We start from the raw sequence: 20058 nt of genomic DNA on the forward strand, positions 1-20058 counted from the left end.
GTCACCATCATCTTTAAAGATGCGCCATACGTAGAAATCCATTATCTGAAAACTGAACAGAATTAAGAAACTTTATGTCTTCATTTCATTGCCCCGTCTGCTCCTGCGTACCATGCCTTGATCCTACTTTAAAAACAAATCTTAAGAGTGTACTTACCGACTTGTGGTAATGCTGCTGTTTCCCTCTGATTCCCACAGTTCTTTCCACACGCCAGGTACCCTGATATCGGGCCGGGCGTGGTCAGTGTTATGAGGCTTGCCGAACTCGCTCTTCTCTGCCGCGCGACTTCGTGTAGTCTTCGGACGACATTGTCTCTGGCGTTCCTCCTTCTCAGAAGCGATGTTCGTGACAGCTCGCCACTGCTTCGGATGCCGTCGCCGTCCGAGCGTTTCCTTCGGAAGTTGTCGTCTTCGCTCGGCGGAGATTCGGTTGCCTGGCTAATGCACCCTTGGTGACACCTGGAGTTGAGTTCGGTGACGTTGCAGACCACGACTTCGCAGTAGACATAGACCCAGGGGTTCGACTGTAAGAGCTCGAAGGCGGCCAGGGTGAAGCGGAACCGGCGCTGGTCCGACGGCAGGACTTGCAAACTTTCATCGACGACACAACTGGAAAGGAAAAGCTTCACCTTTATTACGTTATATTGTGTATTGGTGGGATTTAGTTGGTTCTTCATGGACAACAAGGACGTATCTTTAGGCAAAACGTTTTTAAATTTGGGCGTATTGGGGTTTTGCTAAGAGACTATTAGTAAGACTACTTCCGAGAGTGATTGAAGAATTTACACGCACGTGTCTCTCCAACTTATCTTGAACTATGCTGCCTGGGAACCGAAGAGAAGATTTCATTTGGTGATAATAGATTTTTAACCTTCTCCCTGCTGCCTGACTCTGTAACCAATATTGATAGGGAATTGGGTGTCAATCGGCTACTTCACCGTGCTAAAAGTTAAGTTAAATGTTAAATGTTTCGCCTATGTATGTTATTCTTGTTTGTTCCTTGTCCTCAAATAGACGACTGCTAACTTGCTATGTCCTGCTGTAACCTTTTCGCTGTCAGACTCCTTATTTCAACTATCTGTCAAAATTACTAACCATAAGGTGGTCAAATACAAAGACAGTAAAACGGCAATTATCTTACACGCTATGATTCTGGATAACCTATTGACGTCAATCTCACATCGATTAGGCTTTGTCACTTTAAACTACCCTGCGTCTGGCCTGTGGTACTTTGTGTGCAGGAACACTTGACAGTTTAGAATAAAGAAACTGGCCACGCCAACACTTTTCAACCATGCCTGTACAGCATCTCATCATCAGAGGGAATAAATTATTCATCGTCTCCGAGTAGACGGAGATGAATTATTGATTGACGTGTGTCTCACCCGTTCTGTATGATCCAGTGGGCGTTGGCGGTGCTTCCGCTGGGACTCGTGGAGGCCCAACAGTTCTCGGCGAAGACGATGAGAGCGACGTCAGGGGAGTCCAGACCCACCTCAAAGTACATGGACTCGCCCGTGCTGACGTCAATGGGATATACCCTGGGGTGGGAGATACAATATGGGATGTAACTTGTGGATGTCGTATAGTTTCTAGAGTGTTCTGTAAAGAAAAGGCTGAGAAGTGGTGATGAAAAGCTGTGGCGTCAGTTGTTTTATGTTTTATGTTTTCAGCATCATTACGACGTGCTAAAGTGATTACTTCAAACCCCTGGATCCTTTGTTATGCCTCTCTTCGGGCGCTAGGGTGCGCTTTTCAAGGTGCTGAATCGCCATCACATCACAGTACTTTCTTTTCGACGGGCACATTTTCATTACGATGTGCTGAAGTGTTTGCCTCAAAACCCTGGATCTTTTGGTGTGCCTCTCTTCGAGCGCTAGAGGGTGATTTTCATGGTGCTGAATCGCCATCACATCACAATACTTTTCTTTTCGGCTGGCACAACTTCATAACGATGTGCTGAAGTGGTTACTTCAAACCCCTGGATCTGTTGTTATGCCTCTTTTAGGGCGCTAGGGGGTGCTTTGTATGGTGCTGAATCGCCATCACATCACAATACTTTTCTTTTCGGCTGCCACAAAAGTTCTAACCACAAGTTTTAAAGAAACATAAGTCATTGTTGACACGCTGTGCAGGGAATGTTGTCACCTGCAACCTTCTCCGTACCTGAAATAGCATAGCCATTCTCATGTCACCTAGCTCTACGCTTGTTATTTCATGTTTGGTGCAGGGACTGCTTGATCGAATACACATTTTCTTACTTGAAAGGCGTGGTGAACTGCTCGTCCGGGTACAGGTCCAGGTGGTAGGCCATCTCGCCGTCAGCCACCTTGACGATGGTAGGATCCCTCTCCGGGCTGAAGTGAGTTGACGCCACGCCTCGCGCCGTGTACATGCACACGACCTTCACCACCGCGTACTGACGCATGGCCAGCTGGAAAAGTACCAACAACGGTAAATTGTCGGAATGTGTGTTGTATCGCTGGAAAAAAGGAAACGAGTTGTATATCTTGATTTCTGTCCACATAGGTTTTTATTTTCGTGATGTACGTGCACATCTTGGGCCATGATTTGGTAAGACGGCTATGCGGGACTTAGAGGAGCTGAGTTACATTTGGTAAGGAACAAGGAAGCAAGCGATTGACAGAAGGCTGTGAAATGCGGTAAGGTAGAAGAAGATGAATGGCCATGGGATGGCCTACTCTCTTAGTCTTGTTGTTGTCGTTAGTATGTTAACAATGATAAATGCCCCCAGGTTTCTAAAAAAACTGAAATAATTGTAGACGTTATGGATCATATAAACTGTGGCGCAGTCTAATATAAAGTATGAAGGGGATAAATATTGTTTTCGTGGTCAACTGTGGAAGACTGTATAGTATGGTAGTAAGCTACCAAACAGCTTTGCTATGACACGCCGATACGGCATTTGGTATGTTACGGGCCCTTTGGTTTTGCTATTGTTTAACCAGGATTGCGGATCTATAAGTACAGAGCTACTTACCGCCAGTGCCGTCATGTTGGTTGTATCTTCGTCAGGCACGGGTATAAAGTCGACAGTGTTGGAGTAGATGACGCGGTTTCCGGAGTGGATGGTTTTGGTGGTGCCGCACTCGTCCACTCGCGTGGTCAGGACGTAGTGGGTGGAGTTCTCCGTGGCCAGGCAGTCGGCCGCGGTGGAGTCTCCGACGTGAAGAGTTCGTCCCTCTGTGTTACCTGGACATGGCGCAAGGGGGAGTTGATATTCTTGCATTTTCCTCAAAGATGCAGCGGCAACTAGTAGACGCATTTATGTATTCATTTACTTATTCATTTACATGTATTTGTATTTTCCAAATATGGCATCGTGGACCTTTTAAGAATTGCTGACAGCATGGATTATACAAGTAACTCATCCTGTATAATGTTCACCCAAACGGTCTGATAGAGATAGCCATGCGTAACTTTTTCCCAAAAAAGGCGCTGTTCAGCCTCAACCTAACCATTTTTTCTCACCTGACGCTCCAGACTTTGCTATCTCTACTTTGATGACGTAATCGCCGGCGCATGTCAGGTGCACCGACTCTTCCGTGAACATAGGTCTCTCTCCGTCACCCGACGTGCTCTGCGCGCTGGTGATCTCCACCCGGACCCGACATATGCCTATCTGTGGAGGCACGCCGTTATCGTTCGCGTACACAACCAGGTCGTACACCTGGAGGGAGATGGCATGAAAAACACGTATCATCATTTCTTTGTATAAATTTGTCCCTCCACATTTGACACAATAAGCGAAATCATTGCAACATTATGTCAATGAAGGTTAGACATCTAGATAATAGGATACGCCAAAAAAGTAGTTACTAAAGCAACTGGATATGGTTCTGGAAACGGTCAGACGTTTTAGGTAGCATCCACTACTTTTCGTCAAGTATTTGAAACGTCTGACCGTTTCCAAAATCATATCCAGTTGCTTGAGTAACTGCTTTTGCATTGCAAAGTTAGTAACAAAATTTCAGATATTGAATTCATGCTGACCTGGCCCTCGTCAAACGTCGCAGACGACCCACTGGCAACAAATAGCCCTCCAGTCGCCTGGTCTATGGTGAATTTGCTTTTCAGATTCTGCGGCAGATCGTAGGTTATCCGCCGGGTGTCGCCCTCGTCCAGATCTACTGCTGCAACTCTGCCCACGTAGGACCCTGTCAGCAACAAAATACATTACATGATTTGCAACAGGAGCATCCGATGTTTGAGATATCGCTTTCTTTTGATGATCAAAAGAAGCTTTTTATTCTGACCATGGGATGTTTTTAAATGTTTTCATAATTGAACCAGCCCCAAAGGAGCAACGAAAATGTAATGATATGTAAGCAACGACAATTCCGCCAAGTTGTTTATCAAATAAATAGATATCGAAGGGGCACATGTAAATCCTGTTTATCTCTAAAGCACAGAGTATGAACGCCTTACTGATAAATCTGATTACTAGTGCTAGTGCATGTAGCACCTGTTGAATTCAACTATCACTTACATATTTATATGAAATGTTGCAGGAATTTGTACTTTTTTGCTTCTGTGGGACACTTGCCCCTTAAGAACGTGACAAAACAAAACCTGTCTTCGTTACCTGGAATGACGTTGTGCGTGACGGTGAAGTTGTACAGGTGAGGACACGCCGGTGCGTTGTCGTTAACGTCCTACAGGTAGGGTCAGGTAAGGACACAACGTCATTAGCACGAGAGCCGCACAAAAGGCATGATACAATATTGATGGCCATAAGTGAACTTCCTTTTCGCAGAGACAAGTTGACATTTAACAGTCAAATCACTGCTTTCTTTAAGACATGTCAAGAGAGAATAATGCATACTTAAGGTGCCGATCTTCCTGCACAGTACGAAGATACAAGTGAGAATGGCAATGTATATTCTGGTAAATAACACTACTCGGTAATCAATAAATTTCAAGCTTCAGTCTAGTAAGAATATATATGATGCAAGGGTCATATTCGTCTTGACACTGCATAGAAAGAAATGAGCTCGAAGAAGTCACTACTAGCGATGAGTAAAAAATAAATGGGAAAGAGAAATGCTGATATTTCGTGGAGTCAGCGTGTGTTGCAGTACCTTGTGGATTACGGGAGGGGGCGTGCTCCAAGCTACAGTCGACACACAATCGCAAATTCTTTGCTCAGCAAGATACTTCAAGAGAGAAGGAAGAAATAAACTAAAATGAAAAGTCATCCGTGCAGATCTTTAAACCCAAAGAGAGAAGCACCGAACATATTACCCAAACAAAAAAGAATGTAACTTATAAGCATTGAAATTGCATGCTAATCATTCAAATTGCATGCTAGAACATACACGGAGAATTGCTAAGAAAGCAAAAACTGCAATGACTGTACGAGGCACAGGGTCTCAATGCACAACGGCTCACCTCCACCGTGATGACCACCTCTACCGTGCTACTCAATGGGGGCTGTCCCTGATCCTGCGCCTGGATTTCTAGTGTGAATGCGCCGCGGTCACTCTGGGCGATACTCTCGTAGTCCACGGGCATGTTCCAGCTCAGCACGCCCGTGGTCTCGTCCATGGCGAAGAGGTCGTTGTCATTTCCGGTGACGATACTGTAGCGTATCTCACTGTTTGGAGTGCCCTCCTCGTCCCCATCTGTAGCCTGGAAAATTTGAAATCTGGTGAGTGGGCCTCTCTCTTTCTCTCTCTCTCTCTCTCTCTGTCTCTCTCTCTCTTTCTCTGTCTCTCTCTCTCTCTATCTCTCTCTTTCTCTCTAGATATTCAGATATCTCTCCCTCACTAAATCTCGATATCTAGATCCCCCTCTTGATCCCTCTTTAGATCTCTCTCTCTCTCTCTCTCTCTCTCTAGATCTTTATATCTCTCTCCCTCTCTCGTACAACAGAGATACAGCAGATGAGTCTCACAGACTCTCACTTGTTTGTGTTCAACACGAATCTCTCTGTGAACAGTTTAAATTACTTACTACAACGGTAGTGATGGTCTCCCCCACCCCCACGTCCTCTGGCACGCTGATCTCGACCCGTGAGGAGTTGAAGACGGGAGGACAGTCGTTCACATCCTCCAGCTGGACCACCAGCAGGGCAGAGCCGTTACGACGTTCCATGGTGCTGGTCTCGTGTGCAAAGACCTGGAGGAATGTGAAGGATTAGTTGTCATCTAGAGGACTTGTATGTTTTAAGGTGTTCATTGGCATATGCTAGTCTTCTGTGGTGCGTTATAAAAAGGGGAAGAACATTGGCAACACAGCAATGTAGTGAGTTTTCCCTCGAATAGACTCATCATATGCATGTATGTTGTGGTGTATTCTACATGCATTTAAGAGTGCTTCCTGTGCTCTTGTACACTATGCTATTGTCTCTACTAACGTTTGGGTGTTTCATTCTGAAATACTCACGTAACTCTCCAAGCAGAGGAGTGGGTCCGGCAGGTGTTGACGTGTTTTTAGGCGTTTTTGTCGGGCTTTCTACTTTGTCATGCTTTTTTTTGTTTAGCCAACCCACAGGTGTGGGTTGGCTAGACCAAGGCCAAAAAAAAACATGACAAAGCAGAAAGCCCGACAAAAACGCCTAAAAACACGTCAAAAACCTGCCGGACCCACTCCTCTGCTTGGAGAGTATACTCACGGGGATGTATGCACAATATAAGGTAGCATGATCTCACCATGTACGTGTAGTTACTCGTTCTTTCCCTGTCCAATGAAGCTGCACTGTTCAGCCGGACCGCTAGGTGAACAGTGTTTGACGCAAACTTCGGGTCGACGTCAAAAATGTCCTCGTCTGGTCCCACCACGGGAAGAAGGTCGATACCGAAGACCGCGTTGTCACCCTGACAGAACAAGAAACATGATCTTTTAGATCTGCCGGATGCCTCTCTTTTGCCTACTTTATCTTCTGGTTCAAATGTGCAGTTAGATGACTGTGCAAAGGTTAGGTGTGATAAGTCGTTCAGTGTAATTAAAACAGCTGCTGCTGCGCCGCACTACGCCGAAGGGTGATTATGTAGGAAATATAGATATAGATACAAATACAGAAATATCATAGCCTCACGCAGGCCGTCTTAGGGGGTTATGGATCGTAGAAGTAGGCAAATAAAGAGTGAATAATTGGCCAGGAGAATCATTTCACAGGAAGGCAACAACCTATGGTGGCCAAACTACGCCGGCAAATATTCTCCCTATATCCAGCGTAGTTAGTCTGGTAGGGACTACAAATATTCTGTCATAGTGAATCTTACACAGATGAGGCATTCTCTTCCCCCATGAATTCACAAAAGGGGCAACAAAATGTTTCCTGATGAGTTGGGATTAGAGAAAAAATCGCCCTTCGCCTTTCACCTAGGTACAGTGCCCCTACAGTTTATCTACTATTCATCTAAGAAACCCATGTTTCCTTGCTATTTCTAAAGTATTCGTATATACTGTTACAACAACGAGTATCATACTTGGTTCAATCGGCTTACGCACGGGGGGTTAAAATCTCCCCGACTTCACTATCCACTGATACATCTTGATTAAATCAAAATTCCGCACAGCTTTGCAGCCCCCCTCACACATACACCACTCTCGGTCGACCCCAGAGTCTATTCTACTGTCTCCTTACTTCATCTCTGTCCATGATGACCATGTTGAGTTGTGTGAGGTATGTACCCCCCGCGGCGTTCTCCGGGATGGACGTGTTGAACACCGCCTGCGGCACGTCACCTTCGTAGAACGTCGGCGCGTCGTCATTGACGTCCAGTAACCTGACGGTGACGCCGGCGTGCGTACAGATGTCCAGACCTGCGCCGGGACCGATCTCCATAGCCTATAGGGCGTTTTAGAATGGTAGAATATGTAAAAGTGACTGGTCGACAGTGTACATGTGTAAGAAAGTGGACCTCTTCTTGGTGCTGAAAGGTTATTTTACAGTACAGAGGTCCAGACCTGCGCCGGGACCGATCTCCATAGCCTATAGGACATTAGAATGATAGAAGATGTAAAGATGACTGGTCGCGACTGTGTAAGACAGTTGACCTCTCCTTGGTGCTGAAAGGCCTTTTAACATGTTTTCACAGTTATCTACCATTTCACAGACAATTATCTAAGACCATTGCAAGTGAGAACCTCTACAAAAAGTCCACCCGGCCAATATCACCACGTTTTGGTGGTCCCTTAGATAATCCTTCCTATTGACACAAGCATACAAACGTGTACGGTCCTCTGAGTGGTCTCCTTGGGCAGTTTGACTGCATTCAGTGAATTTTGGAAAGATTATCAGCTGGTTTCATCAATAAAACAAGCAACATGTACCTAGTAGCGTTTGTGCAGATATATTATCATTTGTGAAAGAGAACTAAAGATCCTCACTTTCACGTCCAACGTCAGCACGTCCCCGATGTTCGGGTCGTCTCTGTCTAACGATCGGTTGACCCTGATGACCCCTGTGTGTGGGTCGATGTCAAATAACGGGCCTGCATCTGTTAAGGTACACAGCACAGTTAGCACATGTTCTAATGTTATAATGTTAGCATTCATACTGTTATCATTCATAATAGTGATTATTGTTCACAACAGCATGTTATAGAAAAAAATGAAAACAATACCGTTTCGAACATATAGATGTACACAGTCCGAGTATCTACGACTAGATCGTCTCATCATTTCATTCCTAACAATCAAGTTTAAGTTGCATTCCTTGTCGACATGTCTGATCCAGACGCTCTGTTGAAAATACAAGCCGTTTTACTCTGTGAGTGGAAATGATATACACCGGTCACTTTATATTACGTCCTTTTCTTCTTTGCCAATGACAGTTATCATAAAGTGCTGAGTGTTTCCATAAATAATATCAGGCAATGTTTATAAAGGAAATCGATTCTACAGTGTCTCTACCACTGGCAACTGTCGGAAGGCATAGCGCCGGAAGGAACGTTAACAATGCTCACAGCTGGCACACACTTCTCATTGGATTTGTACCGATATAACGGCGTCGTTAATTCCCATTGATTTCGTCGGTTCCTATTGATCTTTGTAGCCGATATATGTGGTATGACAGATGGCTGTACTTTACATTGCAAAATCAACATTCATTTTTTGTCCAACATACTATAAATAGCCTGAGTTTCATCCAGTTTCAGTTCCAGGCTCTAGAAGGTAGAGCCTGGAACTGAAACAGGATGACACTCAGGCTAACATACGAATGCTATCAGTATGGAAACTAGTACTGCGCAACAAACTAATGGTGCAGTTCCCTTTGACAGACAGACGACAGAATCTGCAGCATGTGAGTACGTCATACTTACCACATGTGACGGAGTACTGGATGTCGTTGGGTGTTCCTCTATCCCCGTCCATTGCTGACACCACTGCTATGGAGGCACCCTAGATATTAAAGACACTTCATGTTATTCCAAAAAAAGCAAGCAACAAAGCAAATAAAGGTTTCCGCATTTGCCTTCAACGTACTGGCTAAGCTTAAAACGGCACGTGGCAAAATACCACCAAATCACCAGACTACACATGCGCGTGTGTGTTGAATGCCTTACTTGCTTCCACTAATTTGTGAAGCAAGCTGGAGTCTCATATCTATGGCTTTACTCCATACATGAGAGTACCCGGTATGTTCCCTACCACAGGCGTGTCCTCTGTGATGTTGACCCGGTAAGGCTGTCCGTAGAACACCGGGTCCATGTCCTGTTGGTCCAGCACCTCCACCTCCACCACAGCCGTGCTGTTCCTGTACACCTTCTGGTCGCGGTAGAACCCGCCTTCGTCCTGAACAGGATTTGTGCACATTAATATCACATTCTAGGAAGGGTAACACTTGTAAATCTTCTGGTCACGGTAGAACCCGCCTTCGCCCTGAACAGGATTTGTGCACATTAATATCACATTCTAGGAAGGGTAACACTTGTAAATCTTCTGGTCACGGTAGAACCCGCCTTCGTCCTGAACAGGATTTGTGCACATTAATATCACATTCTAGGAAGGGTAACACTTGTAAATCTTCTGGTCACGGTAGAACCCGCCTTCGCCCTGAACAGGATTTGTGCACATTAATATCACATTCTAGGAAGGGTAACCACTTGTAAATCTTCTGCTCACGGTAGAACCCGCCTTCGTCCTGAACAGGATTTGTGCACATTAATATCACATTCTCGGAAGGGTAACACTTGTAAATCTTCTGGTCACGGTAGAACCCGCCTTCGCCCTGAACAGGATTTGTGCACATTAATATCACATTCTAGGAAGGGTAACCACTTGTAAATCTTCTGCTCACGGTAGAACCCGCCTTCGTCCTGAACAGGATTTGTGCACATTAATATTGCTTTCCAGGAAGATATAACACTTACTGTGTATAGATGCGTATCTACATCAAATAATGTTTACGTCTTAGAGTCAATAATATAAACGATACGTTAAACTAAACATGTTGATTTATCTATATACTCATGCGTAGGTTAATTCATTTGTATTCACTTGTTTGTTTGTGTGTATGTACAGTTGAAAAAGACCTTACGAAAGTCGATGTACTTTTGCTGTGTCAATAACATAACCTATATTTTACTAAGACTTGTCGTTTACATTTTTACAGCTACTTAATCAAAACTTCCTAACTTCTGCTTGTGTGTGACGATCAGAGTGGTTGCTCTCACGGCTTTTTTTTTGTTGTTGACTGTTTTAGCCTTACCCTGGCCACAACTGTAAGTTGATAGGATGTCTTCTTCTCATAGTCCAGTGTGGTTGCCAAGGTAACCACGCCTCGCACGGTATCGATGGAGAAGTTGCTGGACCCTTCCGATTCCTGAAGAAATGTGAACACTTTCCTTTACTGACGACAGCCACAAATAAGAAACGTTTATCTTCATTTACTCTTAGAGTCAGGATCAAAAAGTATGACTCGATGTCTGTAATAAGGGACAAGAGGTATTGAAACAGATGTGAATAAATAACCATGTCGTTCTGACCTGTATTCTGTAGTGAACCGTACCGGCCAACCCCAGATCTCTGTCTTCCGCTGTCACTCTCACGACAAAGGTTCCAACGGGGGAGTTCTTTGAAAGAAAGAAATAACACCATTAACATAGGTTTACCTTATGTCAGGTTCACATTTCTGAACCTGGGTCCGGTCGGGCTACTTGCAGACATTCAAAATTGAAGTGTATATCAAGATATATTTTGTTTTTACGTTTTGTGTGTTTTGTTATCCTTTATATCGTACTTTTCATTCTCGCAAACTTTGGAAACGTGACCAAGGCACTGGCAGTGACCAAATCATTTTAGAAAGACGTTGGAGGCAAAATGAAGCAAAAGTCCAGAGATAGTTCCCCCACCTCGGGAATCTGTACCCTGTACGGCAGGTTCTTGAACACGGGGGTCTCGTCGTTCGTGTCAGTCACGAAGATCGTAGACGACTGTCGCACCTGGGGAAACAGAGATAGATTAGGTAAGACAATGGGTAACTTTACTTTAGTTCGTTATTCAGAGAATAGGTCTGGCCATATGATCTGCTCTCATGACATCCTTCCTTTAAAGTTTTCTACAGTTATGAAGAAAAAAAGTTTTGGAAAGTCGACATATGAAGTAATATAGTGATGTATACTATAGATGGGTGTCCCGCTATGACTGTTGCGATATAAAATCACTGACATTTCGTAAGCATGCATTTGCAGAAGCACTTACAATCTTAGGGCCCTTTGAAATAATTCCTGTTAGCAGAATTTTGTAGCCTGACGAATTCAATGTGATTCCTGCCCATGTTCCAGCCTTTCAGAATTTCATCTCCAAAACAATATCTATTGTTCCATTCGTGACTCTATCTGAAACCAGTGACATAGCGTCTGTAGCCCGCCTATACAGTAAGCAGGTATCAGACAACCACAATGATACTTTTGAATGATGGTAGAGAAGAGATGAAAGGGTGATTCTAGATCATCTGTAAGATAACAGATGTATATAAGCATCGTTTTGATTGTTTCAATAGTAGTACAGATACCTCTGTACAATGTAAAAGATCTGACAGTCTTGTAACAATAGAAGGTGTTAACATAACTTACTACCGTTTCGTGCTGGTATTTGTTGAAAGTACGTCACTCACGAAACCGTTAACGTCAAGACAGAAAAAAGGGCGGTTTTCTTCTATAAATCCTTAAAGACACGACAGAACGATTGCATTTACAATCTTAATTCCTTTGCTGTGGGTGAAAGAAATATTCCCGAGGGACGTCTTACTCAAAGTGCATCATAAGTCATCATGACGTGCTCTAAGGATCCCACCCTTCGTCCTTTTGAGAAGACCCACGAGGTCTCTACGATTCATAAAAGTCTGAATGGGTTATCTGCTTCCATTGTAGTCAGCGGCCAAGTACAGTGCAGACTGGTTGTCTTCTTTACTCCCTTGGGGAGACAAGTTGTCACGGAATGGTGAACAAGTTAACGGTTCGCCCGGCGCACCTCTTGTTTAACGTACTCATTGTTATAAGTAGCCAACACAAGTTGTTTCTAGAGGTTGCCTAGCGCCACCTCGGGTAGGGAAATAAAGGACGATTGTTATCGTTAGCCGCCGGCTATTCTGTGTTTAATTTCCGTCCTGTCTATTTAGACATATTCTACCACAATACATTCCTCCACGGTGCCCTTAGTTCACTTTCTTTGCTTCCCTTTTTGGTCGTGAATATTTCATGACTTGGGGATTGAGGAATGGCGGGTTATTGGTAAGAGCGGTAGACGGAAGCTTGTGTCACGCGATGGTCTGATAACTAGTGCCCGCCAATAACCACCCTGGCTCACGGGACCCGGAATCATGGTAATAACCATCAGCGGCCATCACGAGAAACACAAAAGGGGTCCCGAACTTGCTCATGTCGAAGTTTTGCTACTTGAAGTTGGTTAAGACAATATGCAAGGTTTGAATGCGATGCAGTACCCATCTTTCATCTACCACAACCGCTGAGTAGAGAAAACTAATTTGCACAACATATATGTAAATTTACTATGAACGACCATATAATTGATCATCATGTACTTTTATACCAGTGAAAAGACAGATACAACAACCGAAGATGAGACCTGAATTGTCTGAAGAGATTTTGATTTATATTGGGTCCTGGTGTTTTCTTTTCCAAATAGTCTCATGGAATTAAAGTTGAGTTAAGTTGTGTGGCAAGTATTTTACTGTTTCTCCATGCAACATGTTGATGTATTCCTTTTTAGGTTGTTTGCATTTGTGGTAGGTAATCAATTATGCAGTTGTGTTTTATCAGTTAGCGTCGACAGATGACTTTTCAGTTCCGATACACTTACTTTATTAGCGGGTGTGCTGTCTTCAATTGTCACTTTCACCTCGTATTCCGCACCCAACTGTAATGAAGAAAAGTTATTGGTGTAGGTTATCAAATGAATGGAACATCTTCAAGTTACTTTTCTCTTATCCTTAGTGAATAATTTGTTCATACTCGTATGTACTCAGACCTTGGAAAAGTGTTTCCATTCCGATTGCGATCCTGAAAAAAAGTTACCCAAAAATTACGGTAGGGATTCTCTTTTTTCATTATTTTTCAAAGATTTCGGCCGAAGTGATCCAACAAATAAAGTTTAACAGTGTAAAACGAAAAGCATCAGGACACTGGTATTTTCAACATCATGTTGTAATCATACAGATATATACATTGTACAAGCACAAGTATGTTGACAAACTGAATAAAAAGTACAGTGTTTGCTACACATTCTTATTACATCAACTGTTCGAAGTCAGAGTGTGAACTGTCTGTTTTGAATTTCATCACTCAGATGTCATATGGAAAAGTTTCTGTCCTTTGCCGACGGTCGATAAAATGGCTATGGCCGGCAGGATTTTTCTAGGGTCGGTCGGGTAACGGAAACACAACATATTTTTCCTCAGCAACAGGTGGCACGCGGTAGCTATCATCATGTAACGCTAGCTATCATCATGTAATGCTGTAATGCCAGATGTGAACAGGACATTCAAACGATATCGTGCAAGCGAACAGTTACACGCATACCAATGTGCAATATCAAAGAAAGCAATTCCACCAGGCACCTTTTGTGAAGTACATTTGTACATACAAAAGGAAATGAAATTCCTGTTATAAAACATGCCATATAACCAGTTCACAAAGAACGTTCGTCATAATGAAACATTCGGGGACTTTAATCTTCGTGCTATCATTCTATCACACCGTGAAAAGCATATAATTTCTAAAGGTGGGGCAGGTCTCTTTTGTTTGTCCGAGGTCACCACCTTAGACTCACCTCTCGGTCGAAGGCCTCCTTCAGGGTGACTGTTCCCGACAGCCGATCGACGGTGAAGTGTTCTCGGCCAATGTCGCCCTCGATACCGTAATAAACGGTCTGTCCTTCCGGATCGCTCCCGTGCAGTGTGTAAACCACGGTTCCTACAAGGGATGATACATCTTCATTATTATACTCATTCTTATTATCTAGCAAAAACAACAACAACAACAGCAACAACTGTTTTAAAAGGACGCAAAGCCATTTCCAGTCTCTAACCTCAAATACATTCACCTCCGTACCTCGTTCAATAAGAAGGGCCATTCTTTACGATTAAAGCAAAGCAAGGCAAAAACAGAAGATCAAGCTAGGATTATGACAGTATATGAACAATATCCTTCTACGACTACAGGGACATTTTTGAGTGGAGTATATACTTTATGACTGTAGCGCAATGATGCGGTCTGTAGACTGCATTTAGAGAACTAATAAAACACCGAATTTCTGTTTGGGAGAAATTTGGTGTAATGGCAGACTGTAGATGAGCAAGGATTAATTTCGTCCGCCCGAAACAAATAGGATAGACGTACCCATCGTACAGAAACGAGTTTAGTCCTCGTTTAAATGGTAATTTTGTGGTTAGGGAGTCTGCATCACAAGAAGCTTACAGTGTACGCCGTTATAAATCAACTTCCCCTGTGACTTATCCAGGACATCTGTATGCATGCAGTCATTCTAACAAACCACAGTGCATTACCAGACAATGGGCCATCACGACTGACCGGTTTATGGCAGGGAAAGTTAGAAATTAGAGGCGGACTGGGATCGATGGATCGTAGAAAATGGGAGGTTGTGTGAGAATACCGGTGCAAGATCTTTATGTCCCATCCGGTAAAAGGATGTGTCTTCTTGACTGCGCTGTGATATTTGACCCGTTTAACTTCGATTGTTTCCCGTAGACCATTACATGTACCTTTGGCCAATGTCACGACAATCACATGTGAAGTAAATGAGGTCCATGAATAAAGCCGGCGTCGTTAGCAAATTGCATATATCAAGGCCAAAACGAAATTGTGCGTAAACATTTTATTAAACACGACGGGATGCATAGAGGACGTTCGATTATCATAGTGTAGGTCATATCTTTTTCGCAACATCAAGAAAGCACACCGGAGAACAGATACTACACTACATACATGCACATACATGGTCATACTCAGCGAGTTGAAGCGTATACAAAGTTCTGCTTCCAGTATTCTCGGTTACACATCATTTCTGTCAGGTCTTTTCCACTTACACCAGTTTGCAATTCTTAAGTGTGGAGTATGGACGGCCTACAATACAATAGTGATGTTAGACACAAGAAGAAAGAAGAGCAGAGGACAGAAGCTTCTATTTATGTATTCCTCAGATCATGTATCGGTATTAAGACCAAGACTGAGTCCTGAGCTTCGGTGACAGTAAAACCACTGTGCGTTATCTATGTCAACGGCGCACCTAGTGTTTGTGTACAGACAAAACTTCCCGTGAGGCACAAAGGAAAGAAAATGTCTCTTTTCTTTCCTTTGTGCCTCACGGGAAGTTTTGTCTGTACACAAACACTAGGTGCGCCGTTGACATAGATAACGCACAGTGGTTTTACTGTCACCGAAGCTCAGGACTCAGTCTTGGTCTTAATACCGATACATGATCTGAGGAATACATAAATAGAAGCTTCTGTCCTCTGCTCTTCTTTCTATTTTCAGCATCGAGGAAAGATGAAACCATCATAGCTCTGAGGTAATCCCTGATGTCCGGTATTATTGACAGAGGACACATCGTGTCGTAAAGGACACACATCCGTTTCCGTAAAGGAAACTTGATTTGTATGAAAATGGGTGAACTTTTGAGATCGACCCATGGACAGCAGGTGACCCCCACCTTTCATTTCCGTTTCCAATTTACCATCACCTTGTTTATCATTGCATTCCATCCGTCCTTTATTGCATTTTCTCACACATCTCGTGTTTCCCGAAAGGTTTGGTAAGCCCTGCATGTAGTTCGCTGTTAACGGTCATCAGACAAGATTATAAATACATGCTTCATCGGTTTGAAATAAGTCGGTCACAAACACAATAGATCATGATCACCTCACGGACGACAGCTTGGTGAGTTAAATGGACACAACACAGCCAGATAAAGTAAAGGTAGTCAGGCTGACATACACTATATGCACTAGAATATTTCTCTATATCATTAAACGTATCCTTGATGAATACATCCCAAACTGATTTCTTCGACTTCAACTACGTATCTACGACAAGTTTGGACCTCCTCTCGGATAGGGCGCGCGTAAAGCCAGAGGCGTGGTGTTTGAGAAGAGCCACAACATGTTTTATGTATAGATGTTGTAGATCTTACGAAAGTCGCTGTACTTTTGTTGTGTCAATAGTTCACTGGCTTTCCCTGTGAAACGCTCAGTCCGATCTTATGCAGCTTGTCACTAGCCTCTACCAGACCCCGCTGATGGCTGGAAATTGGCCAAATAGAGTGAATAGTATGCTAAAGGAGTCGGCTACGGAGAGAGGGTCCAATCTGCCATTCATTTAGAGGTCGCAATCTGTAACTTCTATAGTGCGCTAAGTTCTCTGGCATGTTATCCGTCTATTTGGCCAATTTCTACGATTTTTCCAGCGATTTTTGTGGAGCCCGGTAGAGGCTAGCTTGTCTCTGCGGTTATGCAAAACAAACCAACAAACTCACTCACCTACTCACTCTCTCACTCACTCATCCACACATTCTCTCACCCTTATTTATTTATTTATCTATTGGTTTGGCTGTTCAGCACACACAGCTAGGGCTGCCCAACTAGCCTGTGGCTATTACAAAGGGCTAGCCCTGCTGACAAAGACAAGACATTACAATGGACAGAATAATTATAACGGGCTATAACAATATTCTAAATACATGTACATATCAAAAACTATCGTATACAAATGATAGCAGGTAGAAGTGCCTTACCGACAGGTGTGTCCTCCCGGATGGCGAGGTACTGCATGTTCCCGGTGTCGCTCCCGGGGACGTACGGAGAGAAGTACGGCGCCATGTTGGTCCGCCCTGTGCACATAGAGAGTCAGAGAACTGTGTTACACTCTGACCAAGGAGGTTAAATACTTAAACCTCCTTGCTCTGACGATGGCATGTGGTACTGTTTCTAATTGTGATGGAACTATATCTCCTAATGATCCTAATCCTAGTTCTCCTTAGCCAGACGATCTGCTTATTTTCTAGTCCAAGGCCTGTAGATATGACTTATCTAGAATCAACAACAATGTGCAAGATAGGTATCCATTGAACTTCTTTTATGTTGCTTTTGATGTCTTTTTCTACCACTACACATTGTTCTGTAACACTCAGATCTATAGATCTAGACATACACATTTTCTCAATTCACATCGGGACGATGACTATTATACTCCCACCAGTAGTGAGAATTTCGCCGGTGTGGCTTTCCATTGAACTAGCCAAACAAAGGGATAAAATTATAAGTCTTTGTTTGGACGAGGTAAGACGTTACAAGTCCTTACTGACTGGGTGATAAGACAATTCTAGACGATTTGCCTCCCTCTCATAGAAGTCTGACAACCTGACGGGGGCCATAACTGACTGCAGTTTGGGGCATCAGAATCATACGCCCGACTTTCTCCCGACCAAGGAGGTTTAAAAGAGACCACATTTCCCCCTCACGGGTGTCCTGGCTACTGGAATACGCAGACTGACAGTAAGTATAGTGTTCTGTCTGTATTTCATATCTCTAATACGACGTCATTATGTCGTTGATGTTTGACATTTCTATTCGACTCTGAACATCAGTTTGCCGTGAGATTTTACACCTGACAGTTATGATAGCGACGTATTTGTAATCTCCGAGTGGATCGGGATTCATTCTCGGCGTTTTACGCCTTTTTTGTGTGTGCAACATTTGGTACTCATTTCTAGTATTATATTTTCGAACGTTTCGCCTTCTCTAACCTCTGAAAAATACACCATGTATCCGTATATCTTCTTTGAGACTACACACACTGCCGTCTGCCTGTGAAAACGTCAATGTGCATGTTTTAAAGGCACTGTAAAAAGAAACCCTGGGGGACTGTGTGTCAGCCCTCCCGTGTGTTACTCTGAAAGATAAGACGGCCTGCCCTGATTTTCACGTCGAAAACTAACAAGATGTCGATCCCGCTCTGTTGTTTTACGTCCACCTAAGATGGATGGCAAATCTTCCCGTTATCACTTCGTGTTGACAAGTGTGTATCAGCTGTGGAGTTTACCTACCCCAACTGACGCTCAACTGTCCAAATGATGCACGCTTTCGTTTGGCCAGAAAACTCTGAGGGAGCGTTCGACCACAGTTGTCCTTAATTAAGTTGGCGAATGGATGAATGGTCAATATCTTGGAAGGACGGGGCAACATTTCATCAGGGCTTCATTGTTAAATTTGTAGGTTTTATATTCATCACCTCTTATATCACGTTGAAACTATGATACGATAAGCACCATTCATTCTCTGTACATCTGCTGACCAGTTGCACAATCATCTGTTTTGGGTTGAAGGGAAGGCAAAAGAGTTGCAACACAATGTCCATGGCGGCCACCCACCCGACCGAATCACCATTACAAATGATGTCGCCTTTCAACATGCGGAAGAGATAAAAACTATACCTATGCAGGTAGTGAAGATAAGTGGGTTTGGGCCGGGGCCTGAGTAACGCAAGTCTCTTCAGGCATCTGTTACTGGTTCGTTTCAAAGGAACTAGGACACTATATCTGCTGTTTTGAGACCTTTTGAGGGTCCGTGAGTGACAGAAGTTCTAAACATCAACATCCGCTTCAGTCAATTTCAGATTCTGGCCAGTGTTAGCACCGTTGTTGCTGGTGTCCTCCACAGAACGAGTGGTCCTCTAAGTATGTCTTCAGTCAATCAAACACGCACATGAAAGTGACAGTTGTTGCTAGGAACGGGTCGTACTCTGGAATAGGGGCTGAGTGAAGGGAACTGAGTCTGTGTAGTAATCGGGACTGGCACTGAGGGACAGTATGACGAAAACGCTGTTGTTGTTTTTTTCGCGCCAAAGCGGGGTGTTCTCCCTATTACACAGGTGTTGATATAATGTTCCCTGTATCGTCCCACAGGACCTCCTTACCAGTGATCCCATCAGAATAAACACGGATTCTGTTCTGGGTGTGGAGATATCTTGTCAAGAATAGCAACAGACTGCATTGGGCAGAAATGTAACGGCTGTTCCTATGGCAAACTGTGTGCTTTAGTACAGTCTTCCGTATTTTCACCCGCTCAGTTGGGGTATAGTTCTCTCTTGAATTGAGCAAACGAGGCGGAATATTTTTTAAATATTTTTTTATGAACATTAAACCATTTCATATCTATGAATGTTCGAGATATTTTCCCTATGGCTTTTGTAGGGTATCATCTAATCCAATTAGTGCGTTTTGTACATCGATGACTTCATACTCTCAAAGGCAGCATATATTTCATTGTTGCACGAGCAATGGGGTCGACGTTCTTTCCTCGGGGGACGATATGTACCGTGATATGTGTGACGTTGCGTGTGTGTATGAACTCACGGTACGAAAATGCTATTTTTCACCTCATAGATATGTTGGTCTTTTCTTTATGACGCATGCAAATCATTGTATTGAAAGGTAAAAACATATGGTGACCGATGAACGATCTGATTCAACATACATACAAAGGAAGTGATTAATACAATTCTAGATCTATCTTCATATTCATGTGTAATATTTTCAATGCATCATTGTTTG

The 20058-nt window shown here is 43.5% G+C and overlaps 1 protein-coding gene across 2 annotated transcripts in view; it reads right to left on the reverse strand.

The window, feature by feature from the left end:
* LOC136428735 (cadherin-related family member 1-like) overlaps positions 1-20058 on the reverse strand; it is a 29834-nt gene that overhangs the window by 3117 nt on the left and 6659 nt on the right. The window contains exons 3-23 of one of the 2 annotated variants that reach the window (XM_066418461.1): positions 17242-17337; positions 14263-14405; positions 13294-13350; positions 11325-11414; positions 10959-11045; positions 10682-10795; positions 9622-9765; positions 9294-9372; positions 8359-8468; positions 7613-7816; positions 6675-6839; positions 5977-6141; positions 5413-5652; positions 5103-5177; positions 4607-4676; positions 4015-4178; positions 3493-3691; positions 3002-3213; positions 2262-2434; positions 1386-1541; positions 158-609 (exon numbers count right to left, since the gene is read on the reverse strand). In XM_066418461.1, the coding sequence (XP_066274558.1) occupies positions 158-609; positions 1386-1541; positions 2262-2434; positions 3002-3213; positions 3493-3691; positions 4015-4178; positions 4607-4676; positions 5103-5177; positions 5413-5652; positions 5977-6141; positions 6675-6839; positions 7613-7816; positions 8359-8468; positions 9294-9372; positions 9622-9765; positions 10682-10795; positions 10959-11045; positions 11325-11414; positions 13294-13350; positions 14263-14405; positions 17242-17337 (3195 nt within the window). The remainder of the gene's footprint in view (positions 1-157; positions 610-1385; positions 1542-2261; positions 2435-3001; positions 3214-3492; positions 3692-4014; positions 4179-4606; positions 4677-5102; positions 5178-5412; positions 5653-5976; positions 6142-6674; positions 6840-7612; positions 7817-8358; positions 8469-9293; positions 9373-9621; positions 9766-10681; positions 10796-10958; positions 11046-11324; positions 11415-13293; positions 13351-14262; positions 14406-17241; positions 17338-20058) is intronic. The other variant, XM_066418462.1, reaches the window with a different exon arrangement.

This window comes from Branchiostoma lanceolatum, chromosome 2, assembly GCF_035083965.1.
Source record: "Branchiostoma lanceolatum isolate klBraLanc5 chromosome 2, klBraLanc5.hap2, whole genome shotgun sequence".
Lineage (NCBI taxonomy): Eukaryota > Metazoa > Chordata > Leptocardii > Amphioxiformes > Branchiostomatidae > Branchiostoma > Branchiostoma lanceolatum.